The sequence below is a fragment of the Protomyctophum parallelum genome (genome assembly GCF_964188405.1).
Source record: "Protomyctophum parallelum genome assembly, chromosome: 22".
NCBI lineage: Eukaryota > Metazoa > Chordata > Actinopteri > Myctophiformes > Myctophidae > Protomyctophum > Protomyctophum parallelum.
Genome location: NC_139714.1, coordinates 37,745,535 through 37,767,960, shown reverse-complemented (window position 1 = coordinate 37,767,960; position 22,426 = coordinate 37,745,535). Strand labels below are relative to the sequence as shown.

Sequence of the window (22,426 nt, the reverse complement as noted above, 5' to 3'; positions counted from 1 at the left end):
TCCCTCCTCTGCATCACGTCTTTCTTATACCTGTGGTGTGCGGGCTCCATCCAATACCTACACTAGTTGTGATGCAACAGAATTTGCTGTGACCGTTGTGAATTATGGGTGGTGTGGTCTTTGCCAAGACGGTGGATTGTGGCCCATGCCTTCCTGCTGTTATTTGTCATTTGTCATTATGGTGTTCTCTATATCTTTTCGTCCTGGGCATGACGTTAAACTGTTCCGTTTGAGAGGACCGGCGACCCTCGAATGTAAACAGCCACGAAAGGAAACTGTGTGTGTGAGGTGTTCTCTATCATTTCATTCCAGACTTCACTGTCTATCTCCTGTGTTTTCCATTCATCTTGAGCGTTACACAGTCGTCTGATGTGCGGGGGGAGGTGCCGGCTAGCGCATAAAGGCACGGACGGGACAGGTGTTTTCTTGACCCATCCCGTGATGATGCGACAGGTGTCATTTAGGGCTGTGTCGACCAATTTGGTGTGACGTGATCGGCTCCAGCTTGAGCAGGAATACTCTGCTGTAGAGAAAGACAGGGCCATGGCAGTTGCACGGATTGTTTGTGGGTCTGCGCCCCACTTGGGAGTTCACTAGTTTTCACAGGATGTTATTGTGGGTGTTGACCGTGGCTTTTGTGTTCTCCAGGTGTTTTTTTTAAGAAGAGTGTCCTGTCCAGTGTAACTCCAAGATACATGGGGTGGGTATGGTTGGAGAGTTTGTGACCATCCCAAGTGACGCTCAGTTCTTTTCTCGCGTCTCGGTTCCTCAGGTGGAAGCTGCATAGTTGGGTTTGTGTGTCTTTCTTTTTCTGTCTTTCTTTCTTAGGACGGAGATCAAGGTAGACGCCATAGGAAGGCTCAACACTAGCCGATGCCCCTAGAGATCCATCCCAAAGCTTCCCTCAGGGAGCACAGCAAGCCAGCTAGCCAGCAAGCCTGCCCAGTCAGCCAACGCAGCCAGTCAGCTCCGCCAGTCAGCCAGTGTAGAAAGTCAGGCTGCCAAGCCAGAGCATATCAGCCCTTGCAGTCAGCCATTGCAGCCATACCAGCCTTGCTCAGTCAGCTCAGCCAGGCCTCTCTTGAGGCCTGGCTCTCTGTCTGCCTGGCCCGGTCTGCCCTGCCCTGCCTTGCAGCAACAGAACCAGCCTTTCTGGAAAGCCAGCCAGCTCAGAATGCGAGCTGAGCAAGCCAGTGCAGCAGCAAGCCCAGACTAGGTTACCGCAGCCTTACTGTGCAGCCACAGCCACTCAGTCTAGACCAGCAGGAGCTGGCCAGGCTCCAACCCTTGCAGCGCAGCCTTAGGCCGGACAGTCCCCCTGCCTGCACTTTGTTGCCTTCCTGGCCTGTCTGCCTGCCTAGGCGCCTCGGTCTTCCTGTCTGTCTGCCTTGGCCTGCCAGTCTGAAACTGGTTTAGACTAACTGCGTGCTTGCCAGCTGCGCTGGCTTGCTGAGCTCGTATTCTGAGCTGGCTGGCTTGCCAGCAAGGCTGGTTCTGTTGCTGCAAGGCAGGGCGGGGCAGACCGGGCCAGGCAGACAGAGAGCCAGGCCTCGAGAGAGGCCTGGCTGAGCTGACTGAGCAAGGCTGGTATGGCTACAATGGTTGACTGCAAGGGCTGATGTGCGCTGGCTTGGCAGCCTGACTTTCTACACTGGCTGACTGGCGGAGCTGGCTGGCTGCGTTGGCTGACTGGGCGGGCTTGCTGGCTAGCTGGCTTGCTGGACTCCCTGAGGGAAGCTTTGGGATGGATCTCTAGGGGCATCGGCTTGTGTTGAGCCTTCCAACGGCGTCTACCTTGATCTTCGTCCTAAGAAAGAAAGACAGAAAAAGAAACACACACACAAACTCAACTATGCAGCTTCCACATGAGGAAGGCAGGCAGGCACGCAGGCAGGCACAAGCTGCCTGCGTGCTTGCTTCGCCCTCCAGTTGCTGCTCCAGTTATTTGTTTTCCCTCAAACCCATCCTCAATGTGTTGGGTGAGGTTGAGCTCTGTCCAGCACAGGACGGGACGGAAACCAGCTTGGTCTTTAGTCAGCTTGGTGTCTATGAGTGGTATGAGGCGTTGGAGTAGCAGCCTCTCTTGTAGGTGATGCAGAGGAGGGAAATGGGTCGGTAGCTCTTTGAGGATGATGGGTCTTTGCCAGGTTTGGGGATTGCAACCACTTTGGCTTTTCTCCAGACAGAAGGGATGGTTTTCTGTGCCATGCATGTGTTCAGCATCCCCACGAGCCAGGTCTTTGCGTTAGGTTCCAGGTGCTGTATAATTTCTGCCAGTATGTCATCAATCCCTGCTGCTTTTCCGGGTTTCAACTTTCCCATTGCAGTTTTGAGTTCTTCTAGGTCGAAGGGTTTGGTTTGAGGGCTGGCTGATTGTGGTTGGTCTGATACCACTGTGCGATGGTATTCTCCTGTGGGTCGTGGCGGTGTTGGTTACGACTGTTGGCCACCAGTTGTGATGCAACAGAGTTCGCTGTGACCGTTGTGAATTATGGGTGGCTCCCTGAGGTCCTTGATCGCCATTGGGTCCAACAGTGGTCATTGAAGCGTGCACACACATGCACACATGCACCTACACACACAGGGGCACATGCGTATGCACACCTGGACCTTTAAATGAACAACAACACAAAAACTAAGGCACTGGTGTCAGACTTCTGGTTTACCGGAACGGGGTTCAACTCCCTGCAGTGCCCTGCTCAATGTGTTGTATTTCATTCATTGGTCCATGGTCTCAGGTCATTGAGCGGCGCGCTATAGTGTGCGATTCTTCATCATTGTTGAGGATTTTTTAAAGGTGAAAATCAAGGAAAAGCAAAAAGCTATAGTCCATGGTCACGGACCGCATACTGGTCAAGGTCATTTATACTGGTGAAGATCATTTACTAGTCTTCTAAAGGTCATTTATACTGGTGAAGATCATTTACTAGTCTTCTAAAGGTCATTTATACTGGTCAAGGTCAATTACTAGTCTCATGAAGGTAATTTATACTGGTCACAGTCATATACTGGTCACGGTCATTTCTACTGGTGAAGGTCATTTATACTGGTCAAGGTCATTTGTACTTGTCAAGGTCATTTATACTGGTCAAGGTCATTTACTAGTCTTATTGAAGGTAATTTATACTGCTCAAGGTCATTGATATTGGTCAAGGTCATTAAGTGGCACGCTATAGTGCGCGATTCTTCATCATTGTTGAGGATTTGAAAAAAGGTTAAATTGCAGAAAAGCGAAAGGCTAAAGTCCATGGTCACGGAGGGCATACTATAGTATGTTGTTTTTCTTTTTTTTGGTGGTGTGCGGGCTCCATCCAATAACTACACCAGTTGTGATGCAATAGAGTTTGCTGTGACCGTTGTGAATTATGGGTGGTGTGGTCTTTGCCAAGACGGTGGATTGTGGCCCATGCCTTCCTGCTGTTATTTGTCATGTTGGTGTTCTCTATATCTTTTCGTCCTGGGCATGACGTTAAACTGTTCCGTTCGAGAGGACCGGCGACCCTCGAATGTAAACAGGTGTTTGGACAGGGTCAGGTGTTGTCTTGATGCATCCTATGATGATGCCACAGGTGTCATTTAGGGCTGTGTCGACCAATTTGGTGTGACGGGATAGGCTTGTAGGTGATGCAGAGGAGGGAAATGGGTCGGTAGCTCTTTGGGGATAATGGGTCTTTGCCAGGTTTAGGGATTGCAACCACTTTGGCCTTTTTCCAGACAGAAGGGATGGTTTTCTGTGCTATGCATGTGTTCAGCATCCCCACAAGCCAGGTCTTTCCGTTAGGTCCCAGGTGCTGTATCATTTCTGCTAGTAGGTCATCAATCCCTGCTGCTTTTCCGGGTTTCAACTTTCCCATTGCAGTTTCACGTTCTTCTAGGTCGAAGGGTTTGGTTTGAAGGCTGGCTGATTGTGGTTGGTCTGATACCACTGTGCGATGGTATTCTCCTGTGGGTTGGTGGCGGTCTTGGTCACAACTGGTGGCCAACAGTTGTAACCAACACCGCCACCGACCCACATAGAATACCATCGCACAGTGGTATCAGACCAACCATAATCAGCCATCACTCAAACCAAACCCTTCGACCTAGAAGAACTTGAAACTGCAATGGGAAAGTTGAAACGCGGAAAAGCAGCAGGGATTGATGACCTACTGGCAGAAATGATACAGCACCTGGGACCTAACTCAAGGCCCTGGCTTGTGGGGATGCTGAACACATGCACAGCACAGAAAACCACCCCTTCTGTCTGGAAAAAGGCCAAAGTGGTTGCAATCCCTAAACCTGGCAAAGACCCATTATCCCCGAAGAGCTACCGACCCATTTCCCTCCTCTGCATCACGTCTTTCTTATACCTGTGGTGTGCGGGCTCCATCCAATACCTACACTAGTTGTGATGCAACAGAATTTGCTGTGACCGTTGTGAATTATGGGTGGTGTGGTCTTTGCCAAGACGGTGGATTGTGGCCCATGCCTTCCTGCTGTTATTTGTCATTTGTCATTATGGTGTTCTCTATATCTTTTCGTCCTGGGCATGACGTTAAACTGTTCCGTTTGAGAGGACCGGCGACCCTCGAATGTAAACAGCCACGAAAGGAAACTGTGTGTGTGAGGTGTTCTCTATCATTTCATTCCAGACTTCACTGTCTATCTCCTGTGTTTTCCATTCATCTTGAGCGTTACACAGTCGTCTGATGTGCGGGGGGAGGTGCCGGCTAGCGCATAAAGGCACGGACGGGACAGGTGTTTTCTTGACCCATCCCGTGATGATGCGACAGGTGTCATTTAGGGCTGTGTCGACCAATTTGGTGTGACGTGATCGGCTCCAGCTTGAGCAGGAATACTCTGCTGTAGAGAAAGACAGGGCCATGGCAGTTGCACGGATTGTTTGTGGGTCTGCGCCCCACTTGGGAGTTCACTAGTTTTCACAGGATGTTATTGTGGGTGTTGACCGTGGCTTTTGTGTTCTCCAGGTGTTTTTTTGAAGAAGAGTGTCCTGTCCAGTGTAACTCCAAGATACATGGGGTGGGTATGGTTGGAGAGTTTGTGACCATCCCAAGTGACGCTCAGTTCTTTTCTCGCGTCTCGGTTCCTCAGGTGGAAGCTGCATAGTTGGGTTTGTGTGTCTTTCTTTTTCTGTCTTTCTTTCTTAGGACGGAGATCAAGGTAGACGCCATAGGAAGGCTCAACACTAGCCGATGCCCCTAGAGATCCATCCCAAAGCTTCCCTCAGGGAGCACAGCAAGCCAGCTAGCCAGCAAGCCTGCCCAGTCAGCCAACGCAGCCAGTCAGCTCCGCCAGTCAGCCAGTGTAGAAAGTCAGGCTGCCAAGCCAGAGCATATCAGCCCTTGCAGTCAGCCATTGCAGCCATACCAGCCTTGCTCAGTCAGCTCAGCCAGGCCTCTCTTGAGGCCTGGCTCTCTGTCTGCCTGGCCCGGTCTGCCCTGCCCTGCCTTGCAGCAACAGAACCAGCCTTTCTGGAAAGCCAGCTCAGAATGCGAGCTGAGCAAGCCAGTGCAGCAGCAAGCCCAGACTAGGTTACCGCAGCCTTACTGTGCAGCCACAGCCACTCAGTCTAGACCAGCAGGAGCTGGCCAGGCTCCAACCCTTGCAGCGCAGCCTTAGGCCGGACAGTCCCCCTGCCTGCACTTTGTTGCCTTCCTGGCCTGTCTGCCTGCCTAGGCGCCTCGGTCTTCCTGTCTGTCTGCCTTGGCCTGCCAGTCTGAAACTGGTTTAGACTAACTGCGTGCTTGCCAGCTGCGCTGGCTTGCTGAGCTCGTATTCTGAGCTGGCTGGCTTGCCAGCAAGGCTGGTTCTGTTGCTGCAAGGCAGGGCGGGGCAGACCGGGCCAGGCAGACAGAGAGCCAGGCCTCGAGAGAGGCCTGGCTGAGCTGACTGAGCAAGGCTGGTATGGCTACAATGGTTGACTGCAAGGGCTGATGTGCGCTGGCTTGGCAGCCTGACTTTCTACACTGGCTGACTGGCGGAGCTGGCTGGCTGCGTTGGCTGACTGGGCGGGCTTGCTGGCTAGCTGGCTTGCTGGACTCCCTGAGGGAAGCTTTGGGATGGATCTCTAGGGGCATCGGCTTGTGTTGAGCCTTCCAACGGCGTCTACCTTGATCTTCGTCCTAAGAAAGAAAGACAGAAAAAGAAACACACACACAAACTCAACTATGCAGCTTCCACATGAGGAAGGCAGGCAGGCACGCAGGCAGGCACAAGCTGCCTGCGTGCTTGCTTCGCCCTCCAGTTGCTGCTCCAGTTATTTGTTTTCCCTCAAACCCATCCTCAATGTGTTGGGTGAGGTTGAGCTCTGTCCAGCACAGGACGGGACGGAAACCACCTTGGTCTTTAGTCAGCTTGGTGTCTATGAGTGGTATGAGGCGTTGGAGTAGCAGCCTCTCTTGTAGGTGATGCAGAGGAGGGAAATGGGTCGGTAGCTCTTTGAGGATGATGGGTCTTTGCCAGGTTTGGGGATTGCAACCACTTTGGCTTTTCTCCAGACAGAAGGGATGGTTTTCTGTGCCATGCATGTGTTCAGCATCCCCACGAGCCAGGTCTTTGCGTTAGGTTCCAGGTGCTGTATAATTTCTGCCAGTATGTCATCAATCCCTGCTGCTTTTCCGGGTTTCAACTTTCCCATTGCAGTTTTGAGTTCTTCTAGGTCGAAGGGTTTGGTTTGAGGGCTGGCTGATTGTGGTTGGTCTGATACCACTGTGCGATGGTATTCTCCTGTGGGTCGTGGCGGTGTTGGTTACGACTGTTGGCCACCAGTTGTGATGCAACAGAGTTCGCTGTGACCGTTGTGAATTATGGGTGGCTCCCTGAGGTCCTTGATCGCCATTGGGTCCAACAGTGGTCATTGAAGCGTGCACACACATGCACACATGCACCTACACACACAGGGGCACATGCATATGCACACCTGGACCTTTAAATGAACAACAACACAAAAACTAAGGCACTGGTGTCGGACTTCTGGTTTACCGGAACGGGGTTCAACTCCCTGCAGTGCCCTGCTCAATGTGTTGTATTTCATTCATTGGTCCATGGTCTCAGGTCATTGAGCGGCGCGCTATAGTGTGCGATTCTTCATCATTGTTGAGGATTTTTTAAAGGTGAAAATCAAGGAAAAGCAAAAGGCTATAGTCCATGGTCACGGACCGCATACTGGTCAAGGTCATTTATACTGGTGAAGATCATTTACTAGTCTTCTAAAGGTCATTTATACTGGTCAAGGTCATTTACTAGTCTCATGAAGGTAATTTATACTGGTCAGTCATATACTGGTCACGGTCAGTTATACTGGTCAAGGTCATTTGTACTTGTCAAGGTCATTTATACTGGTCAAGGTCATTTACTAGTCTTATTGAAGGTCATTTATACTGCTCAAGGTTATTGATCAATATCAATGACCTTGATGACCCCAAGGTCATTAAGTGGCATGCTATAGTGCGCGATTCTTCATCATTGTTCACGATTTGAAAAAAGGTTAAATCGCGGAAAAGCGAAAGGCTATAGTCCATAGTCTCGGAGGGCATACAAAAATGTGTGGTGCTATACAGGCCGTTCTGGAAAATTTGGGACAGAGGTTCATCGTTGGCATCCAGGGAGTGTGTGTGCAAAATTTGGCATCGACCGGGTTAATGGTGCTGGAGATTAGCTGTTAACAAACTGACGGACACACACACACACACACACTCACTCAGAGTGCAAAACATACTCTATCCCCATGGCTTTGGCCTGGTGCCATACCGTTATTAATTATTGCCTACAATGTCAATTGTGAAATTACTTTACCGTTGCAATGCAAAATTTACATTTCAACGAATGGACCTCGTAAAACAAAACAAAAACCAAGGCACTGGTTGTGGTACTTCTGGTTTACCGGAATGGGGTTCAACTCCCTGCAGTGCTCTGCTCAATTTGTTGTATTTACATGGTTCATTTTTATTTTCTGCTCATTGTGTTGCCTTTTCATAGATGATAACCCCCAGGTTCTTTAATGTGTTTGCACTCCCTACAGTTAGGTTACCAAGTCTATTTATTTATTATTTCTGTTCACTAGAACTAGAACCAATTACCAAAGTAGGCTTTCTAATGACACAACTCGCCTTTGTTTTTATGTGTAGCAAAAACGTTCTTTTTATTTACGCCAAAGAGTAGAGGCTGGTCTGCATTCATGCGAGCGGGGAAGTTTAGAGTAACATAGCTCTAAATGAAACGCATTAGAGCTATGGACCAGAGCTAGTAGTCATAGCACTTCATGGTATATGCATAGTTTATATAGTTTCATTATAGATATATTAAACAGAGAGGACTGGAGTCAATTGGGTTATATTATGTTTAACACTAATTTGAAGCTGTCAAAATCTGACAGACTTCTGGCGGCCATGGCCACGCCCACCTTTTGGTAACGCCCACTTTCGGCCAAGCCCACAAAAAGGACCCCGCATGTCATTTGCCAGGCAGGCTCCACTCTCAGACAGATATTTGGCTCCGTCTTATGAGCTAATTTAGAACTTCCTGTCTGAGAGCTAGCTAATTTAAGACATCCGGTTGCCTTCAGAATAAAATAAGGTTATTTAATTCGTTAATTAAATAATTGTCAATGCCCCAAGGCACAGCACTTTTTTGAGCGTTGACCTCAGTAGAAGGTCTGCTGCCGTGAATTTTACACCTCTCCCACTTAGCGGAGAGTGGGGTGTGGTACAGGACATCTCCCCGAACGCGTGGGTATACTGCATCTACAAGTAGTACAAGATAAATTGAAACCATTGACACCTACTTCGATGGTTCAGTTGTCATCTATGCCGGGGAATTTAGCAGCTCTCATTCAAGCGTTTTTTTCAAAATCCAGGTCACACATTTGATTGCAAAACAATCTGTGGTGTCACTCAACAACTAGTGAATAGCATCTTACTTGGCCTTAGGAATGCACAATGACCCATTAGATTTTATACACAAACTAGTAGTTTGGTTGAGTATGTGTGGTGTCCACACAGTTGTTCAAGCAAAACATACAGACATCTGTACATTCTGTGCCTGGACAGTTGAAAGCAATTAACAGAACAATAACGGAGGACAATTTGGAAGAAGATGATGATGATGTGGTTTTATGCAATGAAAGTCTAAATGACAATATGTGTGAAGCTATACCATTACCAATTCTAACATTTCTACAACAGACATCTGCTATCAAAAAATGTCACACACGGCTTGAAGAAGCAGCAGCGCAGGACTCAACATTTAGACGGAAACTTGAGAAATTCAATCTAGCCAACACATCAGTGTCATTAGTGTCTCAGAAATGTTCTAGGACAGAAGTATGCACCATATTAAACAGCTTTGTAGAATACACACTTCGGTCTCCTTTCCTTGGAGATGACCTGCTTTGCCTGAAAAGTCTTAGTCTGTATAGTTGTACTCAATGTGGTGACAAGGCCTTACCATCTACAAAGAACATGTCACAATTCATAGTGCAGCCACTTGACGTGTCACAAAAAGGCATCTTAGACACTATTGCACAAATATTACCTGCTCAATCTGAACAATGTGAAACATGTCAGCAGGAAAAGAGCTTATCAACATATGAAGTAATTAACAGCCCACAGACCTTACTTCTCCTGTTAAGAGCTGGCACAAAAATTCCAAAAACGTTCAATTTATCCTGTCTGTACCACCAAAATGAGTATGCTTTGACCAGTATGTGTGTATTTTTCGACCATATGCGTCATTGTACATCCTACGTACTTTTTGTCAGCATTGACCCCAGTAGAAGGTCTGCTGCTGTGAATTTTACACCTCTCCCGCTTAGCGGAGAGTGTGGTGTGGTAGAGGACATCTCCCCGAACGTGTGGGTATGTCCAGATAGTTGCCTCGCGGAGGCCTCTTTGTCCAGTGTCCATTCTGGGTCCGGAAACGGTACTTTTTTCAGCGTTGACCACAGTAGAAGGTCTGCTGCTGTGAATTTTACACCTCTCCCGCTTAGCGGAGAGTGGGGTGTGGTACAGGACATCTCCCCGAACGCGTGGGTATGTCCAGATAGTTGCCTCGCGGAGCCGTCTTTTGTCCAGTGTCCATTCTGGGTCCGGAAACGGTACTTTTTGTCAGCCTTGACCCCAGTAGAAGGTCTGCTGCTGTAAATTTTACACCTCTCCCGCTTAGCGGAGAGTGGGGTGTGGTATAGGACATCTCCCCGAACGCGTGGGTATGTCCAGATAGTTGCCTTGCGGAGCCGTCTTTTGTCCAGTGTCCACTTTATAAAGTCCATGCACTCCAGTGAATAGCATTTATCCATTTAGATAACTTTATTATTATTATTATAAGGATTTAATTACTTATTCTTACACAGAAACATAATGTGTGTCTTATAGCATCATATAGCATCATTTAAATGCTTAATTTGTAGTTTTAATGTGCAAATTAAACTTTTTTTCAATACTCTAGAGGGTACTCTTATTTTGAAGAGATCGTCCACCGGAAGTCTTAAATTAGCTCACTAGATTAGCTCACTAGACGCTGCCTGAAGCCCATAGTAGCCTGACCACTGTCACTGTACATATTGCTGATATTAGGGCACTCCAGTTTAATTTGTTCAGTTTTTAACAGACTAATATTGATTATTTTTTGTATACATACACATTCAGTTCCTTGCTATGCATGCAGGTCTATTATAATTCCCATAAGAATTATACTCTATAATTCTCATAAGAACGTTAATACTTTTAGAAATAATATTATTCTTAAAACTTGGTTTGGGCCTAAAGTGAGAGGAGATCATGACGTCCGTCTCAACCGTTCCCATTAGATTTGTATTATATTTATATTTTTAATTGATTAATTTACACCAGGGGTGCCCAAAAGGTAGATTGTGATCCACCAGTAGTATATATATATATATATATATATATATATATACATACATATTACTACATACATACATATATATATATATATATATATATATATATATATGTATGTATGTATATATATATGTACATATATATATATATATATATATATATATATATACATACATACATATTACTACATACATACATTTTATTTATACATTTTCCAGAAGCTTTGTAATTAATGAAACTCGATTAATCGCATATCAGTATTCAACCCGAGAACAGCGAGAAATCTTTTTTTTCAAATGTTTTTTGGTATCCCAGTGAATCAATGATTATTGACTACATGATACCACTCATTTTCAACATTTTACTGTCATTAATATACCTGTTGTGGAAATAATAATAAAAAGTCACCCCATTCTGTGTTGCCTAGAACTGGAGGTCTGAAAAAAAATCAGTAACAGACAGTAACAAGTACATCTCAGTGACATCACAAAGCTGTACTTCATATTGTTACTGTTTTTTGTCAGACCTCCAGTTCTAGGCAACACAAAATGGGGTGACTTTTTATTATTTCCAGTTTTCAGTACTATAGAAAAGCGCTCAGTGAGAAACGTTCCGCGGTGGAAAAAAAGGTGCGATTAATTTATCTGTAGTTAATCGCGATAAATCTTTCTGTAGTTAATTAATCTAAATTAATCGCAATTAGTCCCGGCCCTAACATATATATATATATATATATATGTATGTATGTATGTATGTATGTATGTATGTATGTATGTATGTATGTATGTATGTATGTATGTATGTATGTATATATATATATATATATAATATATATATATATATATATATATATGTATATACATATATATACATACACATTACTACATACATAGATATTAATAATATATACCGGTATTTTGACACTTGCTTTGGCAATGTTAACGTATGTTTTCTCATGCCAATAAAGCTCCTTTGAATGTCCGGACGTAATGTAGGACTACAAAATTACGTCGCACTTTAAATACATACATGAACCACGTGACCGGACCCGGAAGTGCCCGGGATGAGCCCGTGAAGTCACGCGTATTGCGTGCGATCATAGTTATGTCACATGATATGAATGAAAACGTTTCACAGTCTTTGTCTCTTTCAGTGAAACAAGCATGAACTATTGACCGTTTTCAGATAATATCAACATAGATCTGACATGGACGAGGACGGCTTGCCGATTGTCGGTTCTGGAGTTGATCTGACTAAGGTAAGTGGGTCCATAATGTGAATAATAATATATATACAGTATATTTAAAAGCCTGCAGATCAGAATACGGCCAGGGTCTCCTGAGGGTCTCCTGTTGATCTCTGCATGGTCTCCTTATAAACCGATACACCTGCATGTTGCCGTACGTCACATTCAAAACAGATCTGTTGGCTGGCATCATATTGTATCACGATTAGCATCACAAACAAATACAATACAATCCTCAGTAATACATGTATCCATATTTGACATTTGTAACTCTGAGGATGTACAAATGTAACCAAATGCATGGTCGTGACAGACAGACAATATCCATTTGTCACTCTGGGGATGTACACGTTGTAATTGTTATAAGAAAGTTAGCCCCTTCGCCGCCCAAGATACGGAAAGGCTAGCCTATATAGATATCATACAATCCACACTTTACAACCCCACAACATTAAATGATATGATATACAGTACACTAATTACACTGACTATTGTTTTCTTTTGTGTGAGTAACTAACCTACACTATCCCAATAGTACTCAGATTTTACAATCATCTTCAACTGTCACAGGTTTAGCAATATCTATTATTGTCTTGATGATGATCATGTCTCTGTTATTGAACATCAATCGGATTATTGATCAATCATGATCGATAATGTCTGATGATGATCATTTCTCTTTTCCTATCAGGTCCCAGCCATACAGCAGAGGAGGATTGTAGCTTATCTCAATCAGTTCATTGTCCACACCGTCAGGTTTCTCAACCGCTTTTCAACAGTCTGTGAAGAGGTAATGCATCAGTCTCTACTCTCTACCGTTTACCTTCCAATCATTACTTCACCCTCTAGTAACTAGTGTCTTCTAACCCATTCTGACCTGAGATCAGATTCATTAGAGGTTTCCACTGGACACACACTGGTCTGATGAACCCATTCTGACCTGAGATCAGATTCTAAAAATGTCAGTCTCTCTTCGATTTTTCAAAAATAGCAGACCTACAAGCTCGTATCGCGCCACTCGGTGGCGCGATATGAGCTTGTAGATCTGCTATTTTTAAATAGCTAAAGCATAACATGATGCTGACACCAAAATGGGTGCCCGGTCAGAATGGGGTAAAGTATCTAAACCCATGTTCAGAATTCAGAAGCAGAATATTTGTATTGCCATTGTTGTACAAAACAACAAAATTGATTGGCAAACCAGCTCATTGTATTACAAATCACTCCTGTGTGAAGTGAGGGGTGCTCTTATCATTGTACCACACATACTGTATTCTCCATTCATTGTCAATGGGAATTTGACAAAATAGCCGATTTGCCGTCGGGCCGTCGTCTGGGTGCCCCCGTTGTAAAAAATAACAGATACTGCATGTCGTAGTATTTAGATGGTTCTGTTATGACTTCCCCTCTGCATGTTGTAGTGTTTAGATGGTTCTGTTATGACTTATCCTCTGCATGTTGTAGTGTTTAGATGGTTCTGTTATGACTTCTCCTCTGCATGCTGTAGTATTTAGATGGTTCTGTTATGACTTCTCCTCTGCATGCTGTAGTGTTTAGATGGTTCTGTTATGACTTCTCCTCTGCATGTTGTAGTGTTTAGATGGTTCTGTTATGACTTCTCCTCTGCATGCTGTAGTGTTTAGATGGTTCTGTTATGACTTCTCCTCTGCATGTTGTAGTGTTTAGATGGTTCTGTTATGACTTCTCCTCTGCATGTTGTAGTGTTTAGATGGTTCTGTTATGACTTCTCCTCTGCATGCTGTAGTATTTAGATGGTTCTGTTATGACTTCTCCTCTGCATGCTGTAGTGTTTAGATGGTTCTGTTATGACTTCTCCTCTGCATGCTGTAGTATTTAGATGGTTCTGTTATGACTTCCCCTCTGCATGCTGTAGTGTTTAGATGGTTCTGTTATGACTTCCCCTCTGCATGCTGTAGTGTTTAGATGGTTCTGCTATGACTTCTCCTCTGCATGTTGTCAGTTGTCACTGCCTCGATTCGTGCAGTCAATGCTGCCAGTAACATGTAAATGATGATGATATGTTGGAACAAGCACTTTATGCCGGCACTTTATATCCTAGCACTTTTTTTAATTTATTCTATACTTGCACTAGATGCGCCCAGACCTCTGTTTATGCTATGGTGTCTCATGTCTGTTGTTGTCCTGTATCGTTTGTATGTTTTAAACCACTACTCTCGCTGTAAACCTAATTGCCCTTCTGGGACACTAATAAAGACCTTGAACCTTGAACGTCCTCAGATGATGAAACGTAAATTCTCCATTCATTGTCAATTCTCAGAAATCATACCCGTGTGAATTGAGGGGCGTTCTTATCGTACATCATCATGACGTAAAATAGACAAATATGCCTATTTGCTCAGACAAGTATGCCGTAAAATTCTCCTTTCATTGTGGAATTTAATAATGTTTGTTTAAGACGAAGTTTGTGGACGGTAATCAAAAGCTGGATAGCTAGATAGCGCCCCTCAAAAATGACATGAATACTCTATATAAAAACACATATATACACATATATATTAACACACGATAAGTCCATAAGGTGTCAAGTGTCCGAGTTTAGAGCTATGGCAGAAGCTATTTTTCAGTCTTATTTGTTCCTGCTTTAATGACCTTATAGCACAAGGTCTGCTGTAATCATCATCTGCTGTTGATTAGCAGATGATTAACACAATGCTGTTCTGTCACAACTTGTCTCTCACAGAAACTTGCAAGTATATCCCTCCGAATACAGCAGATTGAAACGACACTAAGCATTTTGGAAGCAAAGGTCAGCTATTTTAACTTTTCTCCACATTACACTATTATTGATTTGGTCTGATATGGTCCAGAAATCCTTCACTTTCTTCCTGCTGAGGGTATAGAGATCAGATAAAAAATAGACATTATTGTATATGTTCTCTAGGTGTATTTCTATTCACTTGTCTTGTACATGTAATTATGGTGAAGATGAACTATGAATCATTTATCTGGGGAGCCATCTCAAGCACCACTGGGGGGTCTGTGGACCCCATCTTGAATACTGAACACTTCTTTCACATGATATTTGTTGTAGCCAATTTGATCATTTTATTCTGTGGTTAATTTGTTGTGAAGTTGCTATGACAACCTGGGAATAGGCGGGTTCAGTCAATCACAGGCACAGCCTACTTGTATGTGTCACAGGTGCACGGCAGCAGGGATTTTGGGAAACGCCACAGGGAAGCCACACAGTGTTTTGTTTTGTTTTCAGTTGTTTTGAGTTATCCTTTGTTTATTTTGCATCACGAGGTATTGTTTAAGTTAAAGTTTTAAGTACCCGGTTTATGTTATGCCTTATCCACCCTGCAAGCAAAATAAAACCTTTTAAATGCACTCAACGAGACGACCTGATTTACTGTCATCATCACCACGCGTTGGAAAGAGCTTCACACCATATCCCTCACTGGCATCCTTTCTATGAAAAGTTGCCTTTACAATATTCATATGGAGTCTGTGTTTGTATTGTGCTACAATAGAGATCATTCTCTCAATGTCTCCACAGCTGTCCTCTATTCCTGGGTTGGAGGATGTCAAAGTTGAGAGTATCAGTCAGAACCAAACGGGAGAGACCAATGGACCGGCAGGCAATCAAAGCCAAGACAATGTTTCTGTTCCTGCAGTGGTGTCGGTGCCGCCTCCAGGGGTACATACAAATGTTTAGACGCCATTTGTTTTGGGTCCGATTCCTATCACCATTTTTGGAGAATTCTAGCTAGACCATCAATTAGCAATGTCTTGACCCATATTTTGTAACATATTAAAACGTTTAACCCATTCTGACCTGAGATCAGATTCTAAAAATGTCTATTACATCCTGACAGTTTCATTATTAACCCATTCTGACCTGAGATCAGATTCTAAAAGTGTCTTCGATCTTTCAAAAATAGCAGACCTACAAGCTCGTATCGCGCCACTCGGTGGCGCGATATGAGCTTGTAGATCTGCTATTTTTAAATAGCTAAAGCATAACATGATGCCGACACCAAAATGGGTGCCCGTTCAGAATGGGTTAAATTAAGTACCGTAATTTCCGGACTATAAGCCGCGGCTTTTTACCCATGATTTGAACCCTGCGGCCTCTACAACGGTGCGGCTAATCTATGGATTTTTACAGCTAACGCAGAGCCATCTCAGGCTCTGAGCTAATGTAGCTGCGGCTTATAGTCCGGTGCGGCTTATAGTCCGGTGCGGCTTGTATATGGGATTTTCCCTAAATTTGGCTGGTGCGGCTTATATTCAGGTGCGGCTTATAGTCCAGAAATTACGGTATATCAAAAACTTCAATGTTTGAGCTTGGCCGTATCTCTGCCGACCCATGCATACAGTATGTTACAAATCACATGTATCAATTCCTATTTGATCAGAATATTCTTCTTCCCCTTCACCAGACCTCTCAGAACGTACCAGAACCTACTCAGGAGCCAACGGAGCCTGTCGCAGAAAACAACATGACAGTCGCCAAGGATCCAAGATATGCCCGATATCTAAAAATGGTCCAAGTGGTGAGTTTACAAATGAAAACCACACTGTGAAATCCTCAGTGAGACTGTAAATGGAACCAAATGGACCCTTACAGGTCTGTAACTCTTGACAGTGTACAAGTGGAACCAAATGGACCCTTATGAGTCTATAACTCTCTGACCACTTTTACACCAGTTGGTTCCCAATGGGAACCGGTTCAGTTCTTTTTGGTTTTTAGTCCCATGAGCCAGAGCTCCAAAATTGGTGGGCAAATACCCTATATTAAATTGTTTGTAGGATCAATACAAGTGCATTAATACATGATAACCCTTCCACAGTAGTAGCTTTTTCATATTTTCGATTATTTTGCATATTTTCCTACATAATGCCTACAAATGTTTTAACAATAAATAATTGTCTTCGTGTAAGTACTCAATTGGGGAAGTTTCATGGTGATAACAATCTAATATAGGTATGGTTTTGCACACTCGATTCATAATTAACGTTTCAATTTTGGAGCTCTGGCTCATGGACTAAAAACCAAAAAGAACTGAACCGGTTCCCATTGGGAACCAACCGGTGGAAAAGGGGCCTCTGAGTGAACTGAACATGGAGGATTTTACTATGCAGTTAGAGATGATGTATGATGATGAGAGTGCCCCTCACATCACAGTTCAGTTTCACACAGGTGTGATTTTATGCCAACATGCCTCCTCTTTCACAGGGGGTCCCAGTCTAGTTTAACTTTATCCCAACATGCCTCCTCTTTCACAGGGGGTCCCAGTCTAGTTTAACTTTATCCCAACATGCCTCCTCTTCCACAGGGGGTCCCAGTCTAGTTTAACTTTATCCCAACATGCCTCCTCTTTCACAGGGGGTCCCAGTCTAGTTTAACTTTATCCCAACATGCCTCCTCTTTCACAGGGGGTCCCAGTCTTGGCGATAAAGAACAAAATGGTGCTGGATGGTCTGGATCCCAACCTGCTAGAGTGAGTGCTTTAATTACATTCAGTCACATTTCACTGCAGTTCTAGCTGTAACACATGCCATCTGAATGAACCAACCAGGTCTCTATGAATGTGACAGGCAGACACATTCTTGTATTTAGAGCCTCCTCTACACAAGTAAGACGCGCAAACGCGGGAAGCGAACGCAGCTCGTAAATGGCAATAACAACAATTAGAATAAATTACATACTTTTTAAAGTTCTCTTTTTTGTGTTTTTTTTAAGTTAAGTTTTTTGAAGTTAAGTGTTTTTAAAGTATTTTTTGAAGTTAAGTTTTTTTTTTTTTTTTTTTTTTTAAGATTAAAAATTTAAGTTAAGTTTTTTTAAGTTAAGTGTTTTTAAAGTTTTTTTTAAGTTAAGTTGTGTGTGTGTGTGTGTGTGTGAGTGAGTGCGTGCGTGCGTGTGTGTGTTTTGTGTGATGCAGCTGTGCCCTCTGGTGTCGGGCGGGTGGTGTCACAGCGGGACAGACACACACACAGACAGACAGACACACAGACATGATCTGCAGGGTCTCATAGTTAGTGCTCACTGCGTTCGCAACTATGGTGAAAATAATAATACAAAACGCTATTATAAATAGTTGAATGCTATTTGTACAATGTAGAAATGTGCCACTCAGGGCCACACTCAGGCAAAACACTCTCAGGTCGTTGTGGGTCCGCGTGGAGTTGTTCATGGGCCACGGTGCGCGGCGTGGAGAGGGCATCAGAGCGCACGGTGCGCGGCGTGGAGAGGGCATCGGAGCGCACGGTGCGCGGCGTGGAGAGGGCATCAGAGCGCAGAGCAACAGCCTAGTAATGGCATATTGTCTGTACTCTCTGCACTCTCTTTCTGTCCAGTCCTACGTGTACAGGCTGGTGATTGTGGCGAATTGTATTCGTTAATAAAGAGAGAGCTGTAAAGGGGATATTGATATTGTCTATGGTCAGTTCATGGTGTGTATCATTCTCATTTTTAACCGGGCCATGATAATGCGACACAATGACGGTAGACAGTAGCCTAATACAATGTAACCAACTTGCGCAAGCATTAAAAAATGGGTTTAAATTGGGTTATACCTTAAAGTATTTTTTTTTTTTTATCAAGCAAGCTGTTTTTGTGTATTTTCTACTTGGCTGTGTATGCTGTTCATGCTTTGAAGTCCGATAATTCACACTGAAAAAAATAATAAAATAATTATGAATTATTAAAATGATGACGTCATGAACGGGGCCTCCCGATCCTTAACCCATTCTGATCGGGCACCCATTTTGGTGTCGGCATCATGTTATGCTTTAGCTATTTAAAAATAGCAGATCTACAAGCTCATATCGCGCCACCGAGTGGCGCGCTACGAGCTTGTAGGTCTGCTATTTTTGTAAAAATCGAAGAGCGACTGACATTTTTTAGAATCTGATCTCAGGTCAGAATGGGTTCATCAGACCAGTGTGTGTCCAGTGGAAAACCTCGTATGAATCTGATCTCAGGTCAGAATGGGTTAAGGCCGCCCCCGGACTACACCATGTGTCCTTTGGGAAACCGGGCCAGTATACAGTTGGTAACCTCAGTGTAACCATGGTTCTGTCCACAGCTCGCCAGACGCGCCTGTGCCTGATGCCGGTCGGAGGAACTCAGAGGGACAGGATGACGACGACGACGACGACGACGACAGCTCTGGTTCTGAATCCTCTTTTAGTGACTGACCGTCCTCACCAGCACCATGACACTGTCTGTTAGGCACCGGCACGAACCTATTTAGACCCGTTACACCTAAACATCGTTATACCTTTCAAGCTGGGAAAGCGTCTGTCATTTCAGTTGTTGCTGTTGCTGTACAGTATATCACTGTTGTCTGGCAGAAAGCTCTTATCTCCATATTTTAATCATACTAGAGCATCACACAAAGTAGCATATCCACAAACTCAAAAACGCGGCGCGAAGCGACACGTGTTGAGCTTGTCCATCTGCCAAATGAGCTTGTCGATCTGCCAAATGGACTTGTCGATCTGCTAAATGAATTTGAATGATGAAAAGTAACCGTTTTGGACACATGACGTTTCCACCCGACAGTTTTTCCAGAAAACGACGAGGCAGAATTTAGAACGGGCCTCGGGTTAAGGAAGGAAGGCAGATGTGCCTTACTTGCAGCCAGCCTTAAGGTACTTTCAGACGGGCAATGATTAACGCAGACATCACCTGGGTCAACGACGGGTCTGCTCCAGGTCTGCTCATGAGGGGCGCGGCAACGCAAGTACCGGTATATCAATTTAAAGAAACTCGACAGAATCCAGGTCTGGTCAGTTGCGGGTGTGTGCACGAAACAAGCACGCGCGGGACAATTTCACGGGACACTTGCGTTGTCGCCCCTCGACTTATCTGCACATTGAAAATGAATGACTAGGCACGTTAATCGCTGCCCGTTTGAAAGGACCTTTTCTTCGTTACGACGATGTCGCGCAGTGAAAATAGACATTCTACAAGCTCATAGTTTGGCTGTGTTCAATGCGGGATGGAGGCATTGTGTAGGATGTTGGAACAGCTCGACCTGCCTGTGTCTATGTAGATGTGATCATTTCAAACTTTTGCCTCCGATACGATCAATATGTTTTAAATGGTGAAAATGGCAGCTCTACAAGCTCACAACACATTGCAATATGACATGTTGTGAGCTTGTAGAGCTGCTGTTTTTGCATGCCACCATTGGACGATGATTTATAATACAGGGCTTGAGTGTTTAACCCATTTTGGGCTGGGAACCCCTTTTGGTGTTTTAAACATGTTATAATTTAGCTATTGAAAAATAGATCTACAAGCTCATAGCGCGCCACAATTTGAAAAATTGTGAAAATATTTATTTCAGAAAACTAAAGGATTTAGAAGATTCTTTTTTTTTTTTTTTAATTTTGAGGTCAGGCCTAAATAGATTAATCAGGCTAACTGGTCGTTTATTTAAAAATAAATCCCATTAGAACTTTCCCAGGTTGATTGATAATAAGAAATCTAAAATATATGCATGTATGTTATAAAAAGAAACTCATCTGGATTTCAGCAAGTCGGCTGGTTCTAAACGTCAGTTTCAATATATTTTTGGTTAATTGCCCAGCCCTAGTCAGACGGTCATGGCAAAATATCTCTGGTAATAACAATTGCCTTAGTATGAAAGTAATTTCAATGAGAATGAAATGAAATGCTCTCTTGGTCTATTTTTAATTGTAAAACAATTATTTGTCATCAATTTCCATCAGTAATTAATACAGCAGAGCACAGGACTGTATAAAGTAGTTTTATATGAATACTGTGTTGAATGTCTTTGAAAGAGATTATCTAAAGTCACATGCTTTGCTTTGGGGCAGTGCTGCATTTGTTGTGGATAGATGCACTTGTAAGAGCTACTTTGTTATTTTAAAGCTACCTTTAGTGTTATGCACTACCTCTTGTCAACCAGTAGGTGTCCCACCTGACCACACGATCTACAGCACATGGAAGAGCAGGGAGACCGCCTGCATTGTGAGCTGGTAATGTCCCACATTAAACCGTTTATTTTCAAACATAACTCAAGACATAGCAGACAAGAGGGGGTTTCAACAGGATATATCATAATAAGATGTTATACATTTTACTGCACAGATTCATTATTCATTCCGGTGCCATGATGGAAACCATTGGAATGCTTCACCCACTGATTTGCACCTGTGATGTGACGAAATAAACAAATTCTGACGAACAAACAAATTGGTTCATCCATGCGTAATAATCAAATCTTATTCCATCGCTATCATGCAGAAACCAATGAAGAGAAGTAGTACTCACATGTACTAAAAGTATCGATGCCCTATTATAGAAATAGTCTGTTACAAGCACAAGCAAGTTCGGCATTCAACATTTACTTGAGTAAAAGTATTGGTATCAAAATGTATTTAAAGTACTCACTGTGCAGAATGTCCCATTTCACAAGATTTCAAATTAATATATTTTTTTTTAAAGGATCCCTCACTGATAAGACTTGGCTAATGCCTGGCTTAAAACATATTGTACTCTATAACAAATTAGAAAATAGAATCACTAAATATTTTATTTACCTTAGAAATAATCAGTTATTGAGCTTTGACTGAAATTAAGACAATACAATTCAATACATGTTGGTTCAAAATGTTTAAAAAAGGCACCTTTATTTTCCAGCTCAGCAGTATCAAACAGTGGCAATAAAATAAAGTGACCAATTACATTACATGCAGGACATTTTGAAACAAGTCTTTGGGTTCTTTGCAATTAAAAAAGCAATCCGTATATTCCCTTATAGATAACTGTATATCTCAAATTGGCAAATGGAGATTTGGCCACTTGAGAGAATTGGTCCCTTTTTTTTTAAACTTGGGACCGTTTGGGGCAGAAGTGCATGGGCCCAAATGTTCAGTTTGTTTTATTATATTTATATTCACTTGTGAGTAATGAAGGTGCATTGTTCATTCAGTGTACAACATTTACATTTACAGCAGATGCATTTTGACTTCCATCGTGGTTCCCAAAAACACAAGCTGCTGTATCAACAATACATAATCAGTTCTATATTGTGTAAGCAAATGGACCAGTATAAGGGTCCATTTGGTTACATTTGTACAAATTAACAGCATGGGGTCCCAGAGATATACAAAAACAAAATGTATTAAATGGGAGTCCATGGACTAAAAAGGTTAAGTATAATGATATTGTATTGTTGCAATGAGAGGTGTAACACATGTGTTCAACCTTCAGCATGTGAAGGACTTATGCATATCACACTGGGGGTCCTTGAAATTAAAAAGTATAATGATATTGTATTGTTGTAACACATGTTGT

General features: G+C 43.5%; 1 protein-coding gene across 1 annotated transcript; it reads left to right on the top strand.

Moving 5' to 3' along the window:
- The first annotated feature begins 11,935 nt into the window (after positions 1–11,935).
- Positions 11,936–19,844, top strand: washc3 (WASH complex subunit 3). The gene is made up of 7 exons (XM_083758292.1): positions 11,936–12,117; positions 12,797–12,895; positions 14,828–14,893; positions 15,647–15,787; positions 16,533–16,646; positions 17,530–17,594; positions 19,182–19,844. The coding sequence occupies exons 1-7, from the start codon at positions 12,067–12,069 to the stop codon at positions 19,291–19,293; spliced, it is 648 nt and encodes a 215-aa protein (XP_083614418.1). The 5' UTR covers positions 11,936–12,066; the 3' UTR covers positions 19,294–19,844.
- Positions 19,845–22,426: the final 2,582 nt, after the last annotated feature.

Bases quoted from the DNA above. Each gene is read 5' to 3' on its own strand.
- washc3 (XM_083758292.1), top strand. From the start codon at position 12,067: ATGGACGAGGACGGCTTGCCGATTGTCGGTTCTGGAGTTGATCTGACT. The intron at 16,647-17,529 runs GTGAGTTTACAA...CCTCTTTCACAG, and splicing joins ATCTAAAAATGGTCCAAGTG to GGGGTCCCAGTCTTGGCGAT. The intron at 17,595-19,181 runs GTGAGTGCTTTA...TTCTGTCCACAG, and splicing joins CTGGATCCCAACCTGCTAGA to CTCGCCAGACGCGCCTGTGC.